Source organism: Salmo trutta, chromosome 30 (genome assembly GCF_901001165.1).
Source record: "Salmo trutta chromosome 30, fSalTru1.1, whole genome shotgun sequence".
In the NCBI taxonomy this organism is placed as follows: Eukaryota; Metazoa; Chordata; class Actinopteri; order Salmoniformes; family Salmonidae; genus Salmo; species Salmo trutta.
Genome location: NC_042986.1, coordinates 25696680 through 25718491, shown reverse-complemented (window position 1 = coordinate 25718491; position 21812 = coordinate 25696680). Strand labels below are relative to the sequence as shown.

Genomic DNA, 21812 nt, shown 5'->3' with positions numbered 1-21812 from the left:
TTTGACATTTCTCAAAAAGCCCAGCAAGGCTACTCAAATATACACGATATAGCCCCATTAAAAAAGTAATTTTGTCCTCCAAAAAACGCATTATTCTCAACAGCTGCTCAGCCTGTAGACGTGCATTGGCCGTGTTCGAGAGCATCAAATCCATTACGCAAAGCACATAAAAGGCTTCATAATTCATAAAGGTCATGTTAACTGACTGCAGCAATAGACGTGCATTGGCCGTGTTCGAGGGCATCAAATCCATTACGCAAAGCACATAAAAGGCTTCATAATTCATAAAGGTCATGTTAACTGACTGCAGCAATAGACGTGCATTGGCCGTGTTCGAGGGCATCAAATCCATTACGCAAAGCACATAAAAGGCTTCATAATTCATAAAGGCCATGTTAACTGACTGCTATCTCATAAACCTGTGTTAACCTTATTTTTTTTATCCCAAAACCTTATTCTTTCCCCATTCATTTTCCGATAGGAATGGATGAACGAAACAAGAGAACTCATTTCCGGTTTGGGAATAAAAGTTGGCGAGCTCTTTGTCGAAAGAGCCTACAGGCACAAACTGCACGGGCCATTTCATCTGGTGGTCACATTAGTGAAACACGGCGATGGATTTGCATGACCAGGAGGAGGGATGGTTGGTCGCCGTAAATTGTCGAACTTTGAGCTAGAAGCTCAACTCATGTCTAATTATCGTATCTAAACAGATTTCGCTTTTAGTCTTTCAAGCCCACATTGTGTTTTCAATGATGGAGGACGACGATTTAGTGTGCGAGTATGATTCAACCTGGGACACAGAGAGTGATGATGGAGACGACCCAGGAGAGAACCAAATGCGTCTTTTAAACCAGGACAAAACTAAATCGTATTGGACATCAGGTTTAGTACGTTGCATTTATATTTTTTTCTTAATCTTGTGTAACTAGTTAACGTCAGTTATAAAAATGTGTGCGTTAACAAGGCAAACGAGTTCGCAAAATCTAGCACCAGGCCGCTAATTTAGCTAACATCTAACATTAGCTAAATTGACAGTATGTTAAATTAGCTAATGGAAGCTGAATATTGGGACTAAAAGAGCCTAACGTTACTCCTCAGTCCAAGGGCCTTAGCGTTACATGATGTTCAGTTTTGTCACGGTTGTCGTTGGGAATGGATGACCAAAACGCAGCTGGGATATGAATGCTCATCTTATTATTTATTTGAATCAAGAGAACACTGAAAACAAGAAAACTAATAAAGACAAGGTGACAGTTTCACAGGCTATACGGATACTAGCAGTACGAAATACAACTACCCACAAAATCCACAGGTGAAAACAAGCATCTAATATATGACTCCCAATCAGGAACAACAACGTACAGCTGTTCCTGATCGGGAGCCACACAAACCACACAGAAATAGACAGACTAGAAAACCATAGAAACCCAACACTAGAACAATTACTCAAACCCCAGACTACATAAACCAAACACCCCTTAAATAACACACACAACCCGAACCATATGAAACAAATACCCCTCTGCCACGTCCTGACCAAATATAATACAATTACTCCCTCTGCTGGTCAGGACGTGACCAGTTTAAAGAGCAAATTGGCTCTGGTAGCCAAATACTCAATCTAAACGTGAATCGATTCTTAATTGCAGTACAGTTCTATAAATATAAATTCCTTCACTTTCATATCACATCCAAAAACATTTTACAAATACAGTTACTGTGCCCCAGTGATGTAGTGGTGCCTGGACAAGTGGGTATACTCCAATTTTTCCAAAACATTTCCAAAGGGCCCGCCCAGCGAAGGAAATGCGACTTGTGTCATTTTTTAAATCAAAAACAGTGACATGCACTCTGAATGACCTAAAATCATCTATCTTATTCAGTCAGACCAACCCAAGAAGTACTGTGCAAGTAGGCTAATGGTAGGCCTACTATTGAAACGGATAAATTAGGCTGTCAATTTTTTTGTTTTTTACAGAAATACAATTGTATGTTCTAATACTATAACAATGCTTGAACTACATCAGGAGACCACTTGAGGTCTGGGAAATTTGAGTGCAGTTTCCTTTTAATTCAAGCGTGCAGGCGTAGCACTGGTTAGCAGTGTTCCTATTGTCCATGAGATGGAGTTTGCAAAATTCCTTAATCATTTGCCACTTGGATGTTTTACTTCATATTGAGGCATGTCTTACCTTGCTTCAAAGTACCCTATAGCCAAAATCCCACCATAGAAACACGGAGGGAAAGATTTACTCATATGCGTTCTGTTTTTTTACAAACTTTCTTTCATTGTCTAGCAGCCAATCTCAAGGCCATCAGACTGTTAAACAGCCATCACTAACATTGAGTGGCTGCTGCCAACATACTGACTCAATCTCTAGCCACTTTAATAATAAAAAAATGGATGTAATAAATGTATCACTAGTCACTTTAAACAATGGCACTTTATATGTTTACATACCCTACATTACTCATCTCATATGTATATACTGTACTCTATACCATCTACATCTTGCCTATGCCACATGGCCATCACTCATCCATATATTTATATATACCATCTACATATTTTATTAATTCCTTTGCACTTGTGTATGTACACATTCTCCTTCAATCTGAGCAGATTTGTGTGTATTAGGTAGTTGTTGTGAAATTGTTAGATTACTTGTTAGATATTACTGCACGGTCAGAACCTGAAGCACAAGCATTTCGCTACACTTGCATTAACATTTGCTAACCATGTGTATGTGACCAATACAATTTGATTTGAAAGGCATTATCCTAGTCATATTATCAACCCATGATAGTTGTTGCATCTTCATATCCACCTTTCTACATTTCTAATGGATACTTCCATCTCTGTCCATGAAACCGCTCACATGTGTGACGCGCATTTTGGAATGTTCACACAGGCCTACCGCCGTGTGTGTATTGCTGCGCCTAAAATGTGAAGAAATAATTTATCAACATTTTTTGCTAAATATTCTGATCTGTTCCATCAGCCTTATTAATTTATATAGCATACACTATATACAAAAGTATATGTGGACACACTTTAAACTTAGTTGATTCAGCTATTTCAGCCACACCTATTGCTGACAGGTGTATAAAATTCAGCACACGGCCATGCAATCTCCATAGACAAACATTGGCAGTAAAATTGCCTTACTGAAGAGTGCATTCACCTTTCCAACAAATCAGTTGGTCTAATTGTTAGTGCTGCCCCGGTCAACTAAGTGCTGTTATTTTCAAGTGACTGTGTAGAAGGCCACACAAACTCACAGAACGGGACAGCTGAAGAGCATAAAAATCAAATTGCAACACTCACTACCAAGTACAAAACTGCCTTTGGAAGCAACATCAGCACAAGAACGCAGATGGCTAATTAGCACAGGTAACGTTAGTCTTGTGTAGTACTGTTTTCGGTAAAGAAGGGCAGTAATATGGCAGTGTGGGAAACCAAAACCTTTAAAGGTGTATATCAACTTTAAAATATTTATTTCTTCCAAAACCGTACTGCAAGTGATGCATGTTAATATTCAGACCGTGCGTTGTGGCTCTTAATTAACAAAACTGTACAGAAGATCCCCTTCGTCCCATGACTCTAATTTGTAATGGAACGGACTCATGATTGAGGGCTAATGGACGCCTTGCCAGCCAGGCTAGTCAATTCAGCTAACATTAGCTAGCTACCTCCAAAGGTTTTGAATATTGTTTCATTAAAATGGCTCTAATTTTTGTTTGTTACAAAGCTACTATGCCAACTAGCTAGCACTCTATCTAGCCTTTAGCCAGTTAGCTAGCTAACATTACTGACTGGAAGTAGCTTTTCATCCCTTTGAACCGAACTAGTCAGTACATAATTAGGCAGCCTTGGCTAACAAGGGTTAGAAAGATAAAGTATGTTAGCTAACGCACATTATTTATGGCAATATTAACGTTAACTAGTGTTGACAAAGTCTGGCGGGAAGAAATTGTTGATAGCTAGCAATACCTAATTGGCTAGCTGGCTACATTTGCCATTGTTGCCCTGTTGATTAGCTGGCTAGGTAGCTAAGATAGCTACAGTGTGTTTGGAAAGTATACAGACCTGACTTTTTCCACATTTTGTTACGTTACAGCCTTATTCTAAAATTGATTCAATTGTTGTTTTTTTGCCCAAACTACACACAATACTGCATAATGACAAAGCAGGAGGTTTTTAGACATTTTTGCAAATGTATTGAAAATGAACTGAAATATTACATTTACATAAGTTTTCAGACCCTTTACTCAGTACTTTTGAAGCACCTTTGGCAGCAATTACAGCCTCAAGTCTTCTTAGATATGACGCTATATGCTTGGCACACCTGTATTTGGGGAGTTTCTCCCATTCTTCTCTGCAGATCCTCTCAAGCTCTGTCAGGTTGGATGGGGAGTGTTGCTGCACAGCTATTTTCAGGTCTCTCCAGAGTAGAGGTTGACCGATTTATGATTTTTCAACGCCAATACCGATAGCGAATGCTGATGATTTGTTTTATAGATTATTTTATTTAAACTTTATTTAACCAGGTAGGCCAGTTGAGAATAAGTTCTCATTTACAACTGCGACCTGGCCAAGATAAAGCAAAGCAGTGCAACACAAACAACAACACAGAGTTATACATGGAATAAACAAACGTCAGTCAATAACACAATAGAAAAAATCTATATACAGTGTGTGCAAATGAGGTAAGGTAATAAATAGGCCGTAGTGGCGAAATAATTGCAATTTAGCAATTAAACACTGGAGTGATAAATATGCAGAAGATGAACGTGCAAGTAGAGATACTGGGGTGCAAAGGAGCAACAACAACAAAAATATGTTGGGTGGGCTATTTACAGATGGCCTATGTACAGGTGAAATGATCTGTGAGCTGCTCTGACAGCTAATGCTTAAAGTTAGTGAGGGAGATATGAGTCTCCAGCTTCAGTGATCTAAAAAAATTTAAATAAACATATGTTTTTTTTCTTCAATTCGTTCCAGTCATTGGCAGCAGAGAACTGGTAGGAAAGGCGGCCAAAGGAGGAATTGGCTTTGGGGATGACCAGTGAAATATACCTGCTGGAGCATGTGCTACGGGTGGGTGCTGCTATGGTGACCAGTGAGCTGAGCATACAGGTCGCAGTGGTGGGTAGTGTATATGGGGCTTTGGTGACAAAACGGATGGCACTGTGATAGACTGCATCCAATTTGCTGAGTAGAGTGTTGGAGGCTATTTTGTAAATGACATTGCCGAAGTCAAGGATCGGTAGGATAGTCCGTTTTATGAATGTATGTTTGGCAGCATGAGTGAAGGATGCTTTGTTGCGAAATAGGAAGCCGATTCTAGATTTAATTTTGGATTGGAGATGCTTAATGTGAGTCTGGAAGGAGAGTATACAGTCTAACCAGACACCTAGGTGTTTGTAGTTCTCCACATATTCTAAGTCAGAACCGTCCAGAGTAGTGATGCTGGACGGGCGGGCAGGTGCGGGCAGCGATCGGTTGAAGAGCTTGCATTTAGTTTTACTTGCATTTAAGAGCAGTTGGAGGCAACGGAAGGAGAGTTGTATGGCATTTGAAGCTCGTCTGGAGGTTAGTTAACAGTGTCCAAAGAAGGGCCAGAAGTATACAGAATGGTGTCATCTGCGTAGTTGTGGATCAGAGAATCACCCGCAGCTAGAGTGACATCATTGATGTATACAGAGAAAAGAGTAGGCCTTAGAATTGAACCCTGTGGCACCCCCATAGAGACTGCCAGAGGTCTGGACAACAGTCCCTCCGATTTGACACACTGAACTCTATCTGAGAAGTAGTTGGTAAACCAGGCAAGGCAGTTATTTGAGAAACCAAGGCTGTTGATTCTGCCGATAAGAATGTGGTGATTGACAAAGTTGAAAGCCTTGGCCAGGTCGATGAAGACAGCTGCACAGTATTGTCTTTAATCGATGGCGGTTATCATATCGTTTAGGACCTTGAGCATGGCTGAGGTGCACCAATGACCAGCTCGGAAACCAGATTGCATAGCAGAAAAGGTGCGGTGGGATTCAAAATGGTCGGGGATCTGTTTGTTAACTTGGCTTTCGAAGACCTTAGAACGGCAGGATAGGATAGATATAGGTCTGTAGCAGTTTGGCTCTGTTGTCTCCACTTTTGAAGAGGGGGATGACCGCAGAAGCTTTCCAATCTTTGGGGATCTCAGACGATACGAAAGAGGTTGAGCAGGCTACTAGTAGGGGTTGCAACAATTGCGGTGGATAATTTTAGAGAGGGTCCAGATTGTCTAGCCCAGCTGATTTGTAGGGGTCCAGAACATCTTTCAGAACATCAGCTGTCTGGATTTCAGTGAAGGAGAAGCAGGGGGAGTTTGGGCAAGTTGCTGCAGGGGGTGCTGAGATGTTGGCCAGGGTAGGGGTAGCCTGGTGGAAAGCATGGCCAGCTGTAGAAAAATGCTTATTGAAATTCTCAATTATTGTGGATTTATCGGTGGAGACTGTTTCCTAGCCTCAGTGCGGTGGACAGCTGGGAAGAGGTTCTCTTATTCTCCATGGACTTTACAGTGTCCCAGAACATTTTGGAGTTTGTGCTACAGGATGCACATTTCTGTTAGGAAAGCAAAGGCTAGCTTTTTCAAACTGCCTGTATATATTGGTTCCTAACTTCCCTTAAAAGTTGCTTATCACGGGGGCTATTCGGTGCTAATGCAGAACGCCACAGGATGTTTATGTGCTGGTCAAGGGCAGTCAGGTCTGGAGTGAACCAAGATCTATATCTGTTCCTGGTTCTACATTTTTTTGAATGGGGCATGCTTATTTAAGATGGTGAGGAAAGCACTTTTAAAAAAATAAGCAGGCATCCTCTACTGATGGAATGAGGTCACTATCCTTCCAGGATACCCGGGCCAGGTCGATTAGAAATGCCTGCTCGCTGAAGTGTTTTAGGGAGCGTTTGACAGTGATGAGGGGTGGTCGTTTGACCGCAGATCCATTACGGACGCAGGCAATGATGCAGTGATCGCTGATATCCTGGTTCAAGACAGCAGAGGTGTAACGCTCGTCGTCGGGTGATAAGGAAGCGGACCAAAGCGCAGCTGGGAGCGAACACATGTTTATTTAGACACAAATAAACACGTTACCAAAACAGACAAAGAATAGACGAAACGTTAACTTGCTCAAACAAAAGAGGCAACAACCCACAAACATCGTGGGGGAAAAGGAACTTAAATGTGATTCCCAATCAGACTTCACAAGCGACAGCTGTCTGATTGGGAAATCACCCCCGAGCCCAACATAGAAATAAAACACAAAGAAAGGCTATAACCAAAACATAGAAAATAAACCATAGAAATGCCACAAACTGACCAAAATAGCAGAGTTCACCTGGTCAGGGCGTGACAGTACCCCCCCTCCAACGGTGCGTACTCCCGGCGCACCAACCTAAAGTCTATTAGGGGGGGGACCCGGGTGGGCGCCTCACCCTCGGTGGAGGCTCTGGCCCCGGGCGTGTTTCTCCCCCTGCCTCCACCCTAGCCCTACCCCTCTGGCCCGGACTGGACCACGGTGGAGCGGCATGCTCAGGCTCCGGAGCGGAGCCGCCGACCGGAACAAGACTGGTCACCGGTGGACCGGACACAGGCCGTTCCGGACTGTGGACACGCGCCGTGGGCCTAGTGCGGGGAACAGGGAATGGCCGGACAGGACCGGGGACACGCACCACCAACCTGGTGTGGGGAGCAGGGACGGGCCGGACTGGACTGGGGACACGCACCACTGGCTTGGTGCGGGGAGCAGGGATGGGCCGGACAGGACTGGGGACACGCACCGTGGGCTTGGTGCGAGGAGCAAGGAAGGGTCGGGCCGGACTGTGGACACGCACCGTAGCCTTGGTGCGGCGAACAGGGATGGGCCGGACAGGACTGGGGACACGCACCACTGGCTTGGTGCGGGGAGCAGGGATGGGCCGGACAGGACTGGGGACACGCACCACTAACCTGGTGCGGGGCGCAGGGACGGGCCGGACTGGACTGTGGACACGCACCACATTCGCCCGGCAAGGGCGAGGTGCTGGCACAGGACGTGCTGGACCGTGACCGCACACCGGCGACACAGTGCGCATTAGCGGCGCCGGATATCCTGGACCGAGGAGGCGCACTGGAGGTCTGGAGTGCACAGCTGACATCACCCGTTCTGGCTCAACGCCCACCTTAGCCTGGCAAGTGTGGAGCGCTGGCACAGAACGCACTGGGCTGTGCAGCCGTACCGGAGACACAGTGCGCGTCCTCGGCGCAGGATACATCGGACCGAGAAGGGGCACCGGAGGCCAGGAGCGCTGAGCCGGCACAACACGTCCTCGCTGAACACTCCCCCTAGCCCGGCAAATGCGGGGCGCTGGCACAGAGCGCACTGGGCTGTGCAGGCGCACTGGCGATACCGTGCGCACCTCTGCCACCCAAGGCTCTTCCTCCACGCTGTCCCTACGCAGGTCCTCCAGGACCTGCCACATCTCTGCCTCCTCCTTCGCCGTTATCCCCCACGAGAGCAGTGGTCTGGGCTCTTCGTCTGCCCTTCCGGACCACCCCATTAGCCCCCCCCAAAAAATTTCTTGTGGGTGTCTTCCGGGCCTCCTCGACCGCCGCCTGCGACTCCTTCCACCGGCTGGCATCACCTCCTCGACCTGGGAATCCCTCCGCCAGGGTCCTTTCCCCGACATGATCTCCTCCCAGGTCCAGAACTCCTTTCCCTCGCGAGCCCATCTCTCGCGCTCCTTTTCCTCCCGCTGCTTGGTCCTGGTTCGGTGGGTTGTTCTGTAACGCTCGTCGTCGGGTGATAAGGAAGCGGACCAAAGCGCAGCTGGGAGCGAACACATGTTTATTTAGACACAAATAAACACGTTACCAAAACAGACAAAGAATAGACGAAACGTTAACTTGCTCAAACAAAAGAGGCAACAACCCACAAACATCGTGGGGGAAAAGGAACTTAAATGTGATTCCCAATCAGACTTCACAAGCGACAGCTGTCTGATTGGGAAATCACCCCCGAGCCCAACATAGAAATAAAACACAAAGAAAGGCTATAACCAAAACAGAAAATAAACCATAGAAATGCCACACCCTGACCAAAATAGCAGAGTTCACCTGGTCAGGGCGTGACAAGAGGTGTATTTAGAGGGCAGGTTGGTCAGGATGATATCTATGAGGGTTCCCGTGTTTACGGATTTGGGGTTGTACCTGGTAGGTTCATTGATCATTTGTGTGAGATTGAGGGCATCTAGCTTAGATTGTAGGACGGCCGGGGTGTTAAGCATGTCCCAGTTTAGGTCATCTAACAGTACGAGCTCTGAAGATAGATGGGGGGGGCAATCAATTCACATATGGTGTCCAGGGCACAGCTGGGGGCTGAAGGTGGTCTATAACAAGCGGCAACGGTAAGAGATTTGTTTCTGAAAAGGTGGATTTTTAGAAGTAGAAGCTCGAATTGTTTGGGCAGAGACCTGGATAGTATGACAGAACTCTGCAGGCTATCTCTGCAGTAGATTGAAACTCCATCATTATAATAATGACAATTACAACAATACTGAATGAACAATTAACACTTTTTTATTTAAACTTAATATAATACATAACATCTATTTAGTCTCAAATAAATAATGAAACATGTTCAATTTGGTTTAAATAATGCAAAAACGGAGAAGAAAGTAAAAGTGCAATATGTGCCATGTAAAAAAGCTAACGTTTAGGTTCCTTGCTCAGAACATGAGAACATATGAAAGCTGGTGGTTCCTTTTCACATGGGTCTCCAATTTTCCCAGTTAAGAAGTTTTAGGTTGTAGTTATTATAGGAATTATGACACATTGACTATTTCTCCATACCATTTGTATTTCATATACCTTTGACTATTGGATGTTCTTTTAGGCACTTTAGTATTGCCAGCCTAATCTCGAGAGTTGATTGGCTTGAAGTCATAAACAGCTCTGTGCTTCAAGCATTGTTAAGAGCTGCTGGCAAACGCAGTAAAGTTTGAATGAATGCTTACGAGCCTGCTGCCTACCACTGCTCAGTCAGGCTGCTCTATCAAATATCAAATCCTAGACTTAATTATAATATAATGAACACAGAAATACGAGCCTTTGGTCATTAATATGGTCAAATCTGGAAACTATCATTTCGAAAGCAAAACATTTATTCTTTCAGTGAAATACTGAACCATTCTGTATTTTATCGAACGGGTGGCAACCCTAAGTCTAAATATTGCTGTTACATTGCACAACCTTCAATGGTATGTCATAATTATGTAAAATTCTGGCAAATTAATTACCGTCACACAGTTCACAACGAGCCAGGCAACCCAAACTGTTGCGTATACCCTGACTCTGTTTGCACTGAACGCAAGAGAAGTGACACAATTTCCCTAGTTAATATTGCCTGCTGACATGAATTTCTTAACTAAATATGCAGGTTTAAAAAAATATACTTCTGTGTATTGATTTTAAGGCATTGATGTTTATGGTTAGGAACATTTGTGCAACGATTTTGCTTTTTTCGCAAATCGCTTTTGTTAAATCATCACCAGTTTGGCTAAGTAGAAGTAGGCTGTGATTTGATGATAAATTAACAGGCACAGCATTGATTATATGCAACGTATGACGAGCTAGTTAACTACACATGGTTGATGATATTACTAGGTTAACTAGTGATTATGTGATTGATTGTTTTTTTATAAGTTAAGTTTAATGCTAGCTAGCAACTTAACTTAGCTCCTTGCAGCCACAAGGTCCTTTTTGACGCTGCACTCGCGTGGCAGGCTTACCACCTGTTACGCAGTTTCCTCGTGGATTGCAATGTAATCGGCGTCCAAAAAGGCAGATTACAGATTGTTATGAAATCTTGAAATTAGCCATTCCGACTAATCGATCGACCTCTACTCCAGAGATGTTTGAGCGGGTTCAAGTCCAGGTTCTGGCTGGGCCACTCAAGGACATTCAGAGACTTGTCCTGAAGCTACTCCTGCGTTGTCTTGGCTGTGTGTTTAGGGTCGTTGTCCTGTTGTAAGGTGAACCTTCGCCCCCAGTCTGCGATCCTGAGTGCTCTGGAGCAGGTTTTCATCAAGGATTTCTGTACTTTGCTTCGTTCCTATTTCCCTCTATCCTGACTAGTCTCCCTGCCACTGAAAAACATCCCCACAGCATGACGCTGCCACCACCATGCTTCACTGTAGGGATGGTGCAGGTTTCCTCCAGACGTGACACTTGACATTCAGGCCAAAGAGTTCAATCTTGGTTTCATCAGACCAGAAAATCTAGTTTATCATGGTCAGCGTCCTTTAGGTTCCTTTTGGCAAACTCCAAGTGGGCTGTCATGTGCCTTTTACTGAGGAATGGATTCCGTCTGGCCACTCTACCATAAAGGCTTGATTGGTGGCGTGCTGCAGAGATGGTTGTCCTTCTGGAAGGTTCTCCCATCTCCACAGAGGAACTCTGGAGCTCTCAGAGTGACCATCGGGTTCTTGGTCACCTCCCTGACCAAGGCCCTTCTCCCCCGTTTGCTCAGTTTGGCCGGGCGGCCAGCTCTAGGAAGAGTCTTGATGATTCCAAATTAGCAATTTGTCAAAAGTACTTGTCATGACTGTCCTGATCAGGTCAGGGTACAGGAGACCACCACCCTACAGATTATCTCCCAAACCCCCAACAGAGGAGGAGAGATCTAGGGGTCTGAAGATGTGGGGGTTTTATGACACCTCATGCCCATAATACAGAGAAATTCCTTTGTCCTAACAATGGAGAACTGGCCTCAGAACCTTAAACATGCAATAAAGGAACTTTGGAACAATGGTTTCCGTCAGCCACAATGGTGGTTATGACGAAAAGTGGAATATTAAAATGTATGTAACTTTTGTATTTGTTTTTAAAGGTTAAGAGATGACGTTATTATGAAAACATTGTACCTTTAAGAGTTTTCCCAGTATATGCCTGATGTTTATACATTGTACGCTGTTTGGAAAATATCCAAATCAAACAGAATGTTTTGATAAAGATGAAATGTGAAGTTAGTGTCTAAAATCGGATTTTTAGCCAAATCTAAGCCTTGCCCCCTGTACTTGGTCCGCCCAGAGAATCGCCCTAAAGGCTGTTACACCCACTTCTGACCCGAGGGTATAAGACAGGAGAGTGAAGAATTAACATGGTAGACTATTGACCCCAAGCTGCAGCCAAGGTCTAACAAAGTCGACGAACCCCAAAACGAAACACAAGGTTGAAGACAAAGAAATATTTTTCTACACGAGCTACGGACGAGTAGCTGTGTCTAAGCGGGTGAATTCAAGCCGAACCACCCAGCCTCCACTCTCCATTGAATCGTGGTATCGACACCATTCGAGCCGAAGCTGTGAGCTCTGAGCTACAGAGCTGTCTGTCCTCAGAAGACCCCTTTCCGATCAAGGGTGAGGATCAGACCACTTAGCCAAGAAGGACACTGACATCGTGAGGACAACCCGAGAGTTGCGCCGGAGAACTGCGTCATTTAGAAGCCTAAACGACCACGCGGAGCTTCCCACCTGAGAACTACAACACGTAATTACATCATTATATTCTGACCCATAAGAGCGGCAGTTCGGGGCAAGGCTAATTTTAAATAAGCATGGCTGACAGTTTTTGTTGTCCATGTGGAGTTTTTGCTGGAGTTTTTGTTGTCCATGTGAACTTGACAGGAAAAGCTAGGTTAACCTGGGCTTACCAAGACCCAATGTTTTTCCTAACCAGAATTCCAGGCCCTACACATCTGCTTACATCTTTGAGATGTCATCTAGACATCTGACTGTGCTGTTTCTGTGTCTCTCCGTAGAATCAAACAGATGATGAATGCTCAGAAGAAAGAATGTTTAATTTAAAATTCTATCTCAATGAATACCCCTCCTCCCCTGATGGTAGGTCACTTGCTATTTAATCAGTTTTCAATGGCTATAAAATGTGTGTATTGAGTAATCGCATATGCAATGCCTTGCAAAAGTATTCATGCCCCTTGGATTTCTTCATTTTGTCATAAAAAGTGGGATTAAAATGTATTGTCTTTTTTTTGTCAACAATCTACTCAATACTGTCACGTCTTGACCAGTAGAGGGAGTATTAGTTATTGTAGTTTGGTCAGGACGTGGCAGAGGGTATTTGTTTTATGTGGTTCCGGGGTTTTGGTGTATGTTCTGGTTTTTGTATTCTAGGGTTTTTCTAGTGGTTATATTTCTTTGTGGTCTGTGTGGCTCTCGATCAGGAACAGCTGTTCATCGTTGTTCCTGATTGAGTCATATTTAAAGAGCTTGTTTTCAGTTGTTTGTTTGTGGGTAGTTGGTTTTGCACTGCTTGTAGTTATAGCCTGCAAAACTGTTTCCTGTCATGTTTTCTCTATTTTCTTGTTTTTCCGTGTTCACGTGTTTAATAAAATATGATGATGAGCACGCAACCCGCTGCGCCTTGGTCTAATCTATACGACAGCCGTGACAAATACTCTATGTATGTATAACGATTTATACACATTTCATAATTGTTTAGGCAATCCTAAATAAGTTTGGCAGTAAAATTTGGTTTAACAAATCACATACAGTAATAAGTTACATGGAATAATAGGGGTTGACATTATTTTTGAAAGTGTCATAAAGAAGGGCAGTGATGAGTAACAATAACAAATCAGACATCTCTTTAACCTCTATGGGCTAGTGGGACGCAAGCGTCCCACTACGTACACCCTATCAACAGCAGGTGAAATATCAAGGGCGCCAAATTTGAAAACAATTAAATGTCATAATTCAAATTTCTCAAACATACAACTATCTTACACCCTTTGAAAGATAAACATCTCCTTAATCTAACCACGTTGTCCGATTTCAAAAAGGCTTTACGGCGAAAGCATAAAGTTAGATTATGTTAGGACAGTACATTGAAAATAGCTGTGTGTAATGTTTTGTCAATGCAAAGACAGGCGTCACCAAAAGCAGAAAACCAGCTAAAATTATGCACTAACCTTTGACAATCTTCATCAGATGACACTCCTAGGACATTATGTTAGACAATACATGCATTTTTTTGTTCTATCAAGTTCATATTTATATCCAAAAACAGCGTTTTACTATGGCGTTGATGTTGAGGAAATATTTTCCCTCCAATACCGCCAGTCAATCAGCACAACAAATTATATAATTACTATTCGAAAACATTGGTAAAATATTATATTGTCATTCAAAGAATTATAGATTAACATCTCGTGAACGCAACCGCATTGCCAGATTTAAAAATAACTTTACTGGGAAATCACACTTTGCAATAATCTGAGTACTGCGCCCAGAAAAATAGGCTTTGCGATACAGACTAGGCGCCATCTTGGAGTCATCAAAAATACTATGTAAATAATCCCTTACCTTTGATTATCTTCATCAGAAGGCACTTCCAGGAATCCCAGGTCCATAACAAATGTAGTTTTGTTCGAAAAAGCTCATAATTTATGTCCAAAAAGCTCCGTGTTGTTAGCGCGTCCTGTAGGCTACTCAAAAACATGAACGACGCCCGCCGGACTTGTCTTCATCAAAGAGGGAAAAAAATATATTTACGTTCGTTCAAACATGTCAAACGTTGTATAGCATAAATCATTAGGGCCTTTTTCAATCAGAACTTCAATAATATTCAAGGCGGACGATTGCATTCTCTTTTAAGTTCCACTGGATATCTTAAGGTGAATGCACCAATTTGTAAGTCGCTCTGGATAAGAGCGTCTGCTAAATGACTTAAATGTAAATGTAAATGTAAAACGTATTGGAACGAGAGTACCCAAACATGCACTCGCGTGCCAGAGTAGTATCGGCCATCCGCTTATGACCAACGTTCCAAGTCTCTTGTTCGGTCAGTTTTCACAGTAGAAGACTCAAACCACTTTGTAAAGACTGGTGACATCTAGTGGATGGTGTAGGAAGTGCTCAATGATTTATAAGTCCCTGTGTGTTTCAATGGCATAGGCTTAAAGGTAATTCAACACATCAGGTATCCACTTCCTGTCAGAATTTGTCTCAGGGTTTTGACTGCCATATGAGTTCTGTTATACTTACAGACACCATTCAAACAGTTTTAGAAAATTCAGAGTGTTTTCTATTCAAATCTGTTAATAATATGCATATTCTAGCTTCTGAGTTGGTGTAGGAGGCAGTTAAAAATGGGCACATATTTTTTTCAAAATTCTCAATACTGCCCCCTATCCCCAAAAGGTTTTAAGCATGATCAAGTTCATAATTATGCTCTGGATTATGTATTAAACCACCCAGACACAGTTGTCTTTCTGAACTGAGCTGCAGGATAGGAATGAAACTACTCAGGGATGTTCCCATGAGGCCATTGGTGCTTTTAATACAGTTAGAGTTCATTGGCTGTGATGGGAGAACTCAGGATGGCTCAACATTGTAGTGACTCCACAATAATGACTTAAATGACAGTGAAAATAATTCTATATATACAGAATAAAAATTATTCTTATACTAGGCCCTAAAGTAAAATTGCAAAAAAAAACACAAAGGAATACACTTTTTTGGCCTAAATGCAAAGCCTTATGGTTGGGGCAAATCCAACACATCACTAGCTATGTTTCCATGAACTTGTGCAGTGATTTTGTTGTGACATTTTAGAAAGTTTGCATAGAAAAATAGATTTGACAGTTGCCTGCTAGGGTGCATTTCCATTTTATTCTACCGATTTTTAAAAACAGCTGGACGTAATGACATCACATGGACACACAAATACAGTGGCAAGAAAAGGTATGTGAACCCTTTGGAAATACCTGGATTTCTGCATAAATTGGTCATAATTTGATCTGATCTTCATCTAATTCACAACATTATTTATACGTTTTCATGACTTTACACACCGTGTAAACATTCATGGTGCAGGGTGGGAAAAGTATGTGAACCCTTGGATTTAATAACTGGTTGACTCTACTTTGGCAGCAATAACCTCAACCAAATGTTTTCTGTAGTTGCGGATCAGACCTGCACAACGGTCAGGAGGAATTTTGGACCATTCCTCTTTACAAAACTGTTTCAGTAGAGCAATATTCTTGGGATGTCTGGTGTGAACTGCTCTCTTGAGGTCATGCCATAGCATCTCAATCGGGTTCAGGTCAGGACTCTGACTGGGCCACTTCAGAAAGTATATTTTTTTCTGTTGAAGCCATTCTGTTGTTGATTTACTTCTGTGTTTTGGGTCGTTGTCCTGTTGCATCACCCAACTTCTGTTGAGCTTCAATTGGCGGACAGATGGCCTAACATTCTGCAAGCTGTCCAGTCCCTGAGGCAGCAAAGCAGCCAGTGTTGCCAACTAATTTTCAGGGGAAGTTGCTAGAGGCAGGTCGATTTGTTGCTAAATTACGTTGTGATGTCATTGCGTGATGACGTCATTATGTAATAACGTAAAACTGCGTCATTACTTAGAATACACAATAACGTTACTCAAATTGACTGGCCATCTCGGCGAAAAATATGATTTTACATTTGTTAGTTTAGTTTAGATTTGTTTGTTTATTATCATATATTTTTATTTGTAAAAGTAATATAAACAACACATTTTATATGATCACATATTTTTATTTTTAAACAGAACACATTGAATTATTGAACAATTACACATTATTGAACAATTACATTTTATTTATTTTCTTTTTAACTAGTAAACCTCCACATTAACAATTATAGTTTTAAGCAGTGTATTGGTAGTTAACATGCTACCTAACTGATCAACAATTATAGGTACAAGCTAATAACAAGGTATATATGCTATCTTATTGAACAAACAACTTATCTCAAATAATGATGTCTGTGCTAGGCATCTCTCTCCAGGTTGTTGTGCTGCTTGGCTGGCTAGCTGCTTAATGGTTTCCTCCAGATATTGCCACTGTTCTCGCACACGCTGCAGTACACACTGCCACCATCAGCTGTGTATCTCCGCCCGTTCCAGAAATTCCACTCCTTGCATACGTACTGTAAATATGATGAATCATAGATTGGCAAGGAAATCCCCTTCATCTTCACTGTCCAACTGCCTTGTCACGGAGCTGGAACCAGCAGTAGAGGATGGAGTGGCCTTGAAGCTGTATGCTGCTGTGGTGCCAAACTGCTGCAGAACTTCACTTGGTAGTTTATGCTGGTAACAGGTATCACCAGCCAGCTTCAGTCCGTACCGCACCAGGAGTATGGAGTTGAGTGTGCAGTGGCATTATTTCTTAACTTTGACTTGACCACACTCATTTGGCTGAACAGCCGTTCAACCGCCGCATTTGAGCGTGGCAAGGAGAGGGCAGCGAGTGCAGCTTTGCACAGTTCTTCAAATGGATTTGACACGGAAGAGTCCGTGTAGTTATTGACTTCACTCCAAAACCCGATTTGTATTTTCAGGTGAGTCCCACCTAAACAGATGGATGTTTCTCCATTGGGAAACAATTTTATCAGTTGTTTGGGGCTGGTATCCCAGTAGCTCAGCTACTTTAATAATTTCAGTGGAGCCTTTATTGTGCTTTAGCATTTCCTTAACACTGAACAAGGCCATGTGTCGCAAGGCTTCAAGGTTGTCTGGGAGCCTTGCTTGCAGCTCCTTGCTTAAAGCAACAATGTAGTTGATGCAGTGTCTCCGAACGACCTTTTTGTCCTCTGGCGCAAGACTGAGTTGGTACACCGTGCTCTCTAAAAGGTACTCAAGGTATGGTGATGAACTGAGATGTCCAATAATGGTATCCTTCAGGACATACATTTTTGCCATATTGTTGCCTACTCTGCTGCAAATTGATGTTAAGGGGTGTATCAGATTGTCCAAAAGCTTGACAGGATCTGTTTGCTCTCCCTCAAATTACTTCACTGCAACTTGTATGTCAGACAGGATTGATTTGAAGAATTTCAGGTAGACATAGTTGGTCTTGTACATGGCGTGGAGCACATCCGCCATGTAGCAATGCTCACTGGCCTTGGTCACCTCAAGTGGAGTTTCAGTTCTTCCCACTGGCTAAATATACGTGTTACCGCAGGCTCAATCAATAGCCAACGTGTGGCACACACTTTGGTGATCTGCAGGGGTTTCTGGCCACAATGGTTGCATACACTGCTTTGTACGTCTCGTGCCGTTTTGGGGAAATCGAAAACCAGTTGTATGTTTCCCTGATGAAGTACTCAACACTCCTAGGGATGGTTTCTTTGGATGCTGCACTGACAGCCAATTGTAAAGAATGGCACACAGCGGTTGAGTACCAATTTGGGCAATGCACATTATTCCTTTAAAATCTTGTGCACCCCAGTCATCACGGACGTATTATCAGTGCCAATACCCTGAAGATTCTCTTTTTTAAGGTTACACTTCTCAAGAAACTCAACTACCGCCTTTACTATTGATCTGGCATCACCCCCCTCCAATTCAACCAGCCCGAGAAATGTGGACACAACAGTCCTTTTTTTGCACTGAAATACCGAATCACCACACCCAGGTATTTCGAGACACTGACATCAGTGGACTCATCCAAAAGGAGACTGAACTTCTCATCCCCCACATCTGATGTTACCCTTTTGAGAAAATAAGGAGCCAGTACTCCCCTAATAATTTCTGTGCACTTGGTGCGGTGCATTTGGAAGTTTGTTGCTGCCACAGAATCTGAAAAGGCAGCTTTGCAAGCCATACCAAAATGGTTGCATGCTAGCAGCGAACAATGCTCCGCAATGGCCATTGCCATAGTAGCTTCTGCGCTTTCGCAGTTATCCACTTTCTTAACCAACTGTGGTAATGTAGACTGTGTTGTGGGGTTGTACGGTTTTGATTTATTTATATGCTTTGCTGTAGCACAATGCTTTTTGATGTTATACATTTTTGCAAGCATATCTGATTTGCAGTACACACAGTATGCTCGACAATCATCCCCAATTACTGGCTTCAGCCACCCTTTAAATTCAGGTACAGACTCCCACTCTTTTCTGTACTTCTGGCTGTACAATTTTGATTGAGACATGTTGATTGATGTTGTAAGTTCTGTTCAAGATCAAACATTTGTGACCATCTATATTCATTGGGTTTGTCTTGTCGAACGCATACTACTGCTGCTGCAGTCAGCCAACAATGATTTGCAATTTGCTGAAATTGCTGCTGGCCTGCTGCTGCCTGTGCACAAGCTGCTGCCTGTGCACGCGTGCCTGGCACGTGACAGAGAAAATTGGTTGTGTGTCATTTAGAGGGAAAATGCATTTTAGCGTTTGAGTCACTTTTCAAAAGTTGCTAAAACTTCCAAATACATTTTTAAAAGTAGCTAAATGTGTTGCTAGGTGCTGTTTGGAAAATAAGTTGCTAGGGTACTCTGAAAAGTTGCTAAATCTAGCAACAAAATGGGTAAGTTGGCATCACTGAAAGCAGCCCCAAACCATGATGCTCCCTCCACCATACTTTACAGTTGGGATGAGGTTTGGATGTTGGTGTGCTGTGCCTTTTTTTTTCTCCACACATAGTATTCTGTGTTCCTTCCAAACAACTCGACTGTAGTTTCATCTGTCCACAGAATATTTTGCCAGTAGCGCTGTGGAACATCCAGGTGCACTTTTGTCCTCCCATGAACACCATTCTTGTTTTGTGTTTTACGTATCGTAGACTCGTCAACAGAGATGTTAGCATGTTCCAGTATGTCTTTAACTGACACTAGAATTATTCTTAACCTCATTGAGAATTCTGCGCTGTGCTCTTGCAGTCATCTTTGCAGGACGGCCACTCCTAGGGAGAGTAGCAACAGTGCTGAACTTAATCCATTTATAGACAATTTGTCTTACTGTGGACTAATGAACATCAAGGCTTTTAGATACTTTTGTAACCCTTTCCAGCTTAATGCAAGTCAACAATTCTTCATCTTAGGTCTTCTGAGATCTCTTTTGTTCGAGGCATGGTACACATCAGGCAATGCTTCTTGTGAATAGTAAACTCAGATTTTGTGAGTTTATAGGGCAAGGCAGCTCTAACCAACATCTCCAGTCTCGTCTCATTAAATGGACTCCAGGTTAGCTGACTCCTGACTCCAATTAGCTTTTGGAGAAGTCATTAGCCTAGGACTTCACATACTTTTTCCAACCTACACTGTGAATGTTTAAATGATGTAGTCAATCTAGACAGGGAAATACAATTCGTGTTATTAGTTTAAGCACACTGTTTGTCTTTTGTTGTGACTTAGATGACGATCAGATCAAATTTGATGACCAATTTATGCATAAATCTAGGTAATTCCAAAGGGTTCACATTCTTTTTCTTGCCACTGTACCTACAGCATTGAATAAAAATGGTTCACTCCTATCCGGGATCCTTAGGATGTCTCTTACCTAACCTTAACCCTTACCTAACCTTAACCCTGACCTTAACCATCTTGAATTTCAACTTCAATGGGGTAGGGATGTCCCAAGGATTCCTGATAGCACAGACCAATAATAATGTAGTGATTTGAAGTGTTTCCATTACCCATTTAGGCAAATTGTGCATTAATGAATTGGCGGCAGCCTGTATTCCCTCCCACCTATCTGTTTCATGTCTCAGGTAGCCCGCGAAAGCCAACATTGAATGCAATTTACTAATAGGCTATTACCATATTCTAATTGTCATGTGTCAACGTATCGCCATGGTCCGAGCCATGGGGAAACTTGCACTCCTGTAGATCTGAAATCATTTGGATTGCAAAGCAATTCAGGCATTCTTGAAAGTCAGGACAATCCTGGTACTGCAAAGAAATAATTTTATACGGGGGAAAAAAGGATTTTGCAAGCAGTAGGCATTTAGAATTTGAATGTGGAATGGAGCTTTATGAACACAGTAGGTAAAGTGTTAGTCCCATGTTTAATGAGCTGCAATAAAAGATCCCAGAAATGTTCCATATGCACAAAAAGCTCATTTCTATCAACTTTTGTGCACATGATTCAGGAAACTAGGCATATGTCGCAAGTCACGACTTCACAGGAGAGCTGTTTGAACGTAAAACATTTTTAGCAAAATGCCTCTTTTGGCAGAAATGCATTCTCCAACGTGAACTTTCATGTGCCTTTAATATCAAATGTGTATGCCATCTGTAAATGCAAATAAGTGTTTAAATTATGAGCCTAGTTGGTTTAGCAACAGAAAAAGTGGGCAACCTTCCCGCTAGCCATGATTCAAATCAAATCAAATGTATTTATATAGCCCTTCATATATCAGCTGAAATCTCAAAGTGCTGTACAGAAACCCAGCCTAAAACCCCAAACAGCAAGCAATGCATGTGAAAGAAGCACGGTGGCTAGGAAAAACTCCCTAGGAAAAACTCCCTAGAAAGGCCAAAAACCTAGGAAGAAACCTAGAGAGGAACCAGGCTATGAGGGGTGGCCAGTCCTCTTCTGGCTGTGCCGGGTGGATATTATAACAGAACATGGTCAAGATGTTAAAATGTTCATAAATGACCAGCATGGTCAAATAATAATAATCATAGTAGTTGTCGAGGGTGCAACAAGCACGTCCGGTGAACAGGTCAGGGTTCCGTAGCCGTAGGCAGAACAGTTGAAACTGGAGCAGCAGCACGGCCAGGTGGACTGGGGACAGCAAGGAGTCATCATGCCAGGTAGTCCCGAGGCATGGTCCTAGGGCTCAGGTCCTCCGAGAGAAAGAAAGAAAGAGAGAGAGTTAGAGAGAGCATATTTAAATTCACACAGGACACCGGATAAGACAAGAGAAATACTCCAGATGTAACAGACTGACCCTAGCCCCCCGACACATAAACTACTGCAGCATAAATACTGGAGGCTGAGACAGGAGGGA

The 21812-nt window shown here is 42.8% G+C and overlaps 1 protein-coding gene across 1 annotated transcript in view; it reads left to right on the top strand.

The window, feature by feature from the left end:
* The first annotated feature begins 755 nt into the window (after positions 1-755).
* Positions 756-21812, top strand: part of ogfr (opioid growth factor receptor) — a 35322-nt gene continuing 14265 nt past the window's right edge. The window contains exons 1-2 of the mRNA XM_029724416.1: positions 756-890; positions 12844-12925. Of these exons, the coding sequence (XP_029580276.1) occupies positions 756-890; positions 12844-12925 (217 nt within the window). The remainder of the gene's footprint in view (positions 891-12843; positions 12926-21812) is intronic.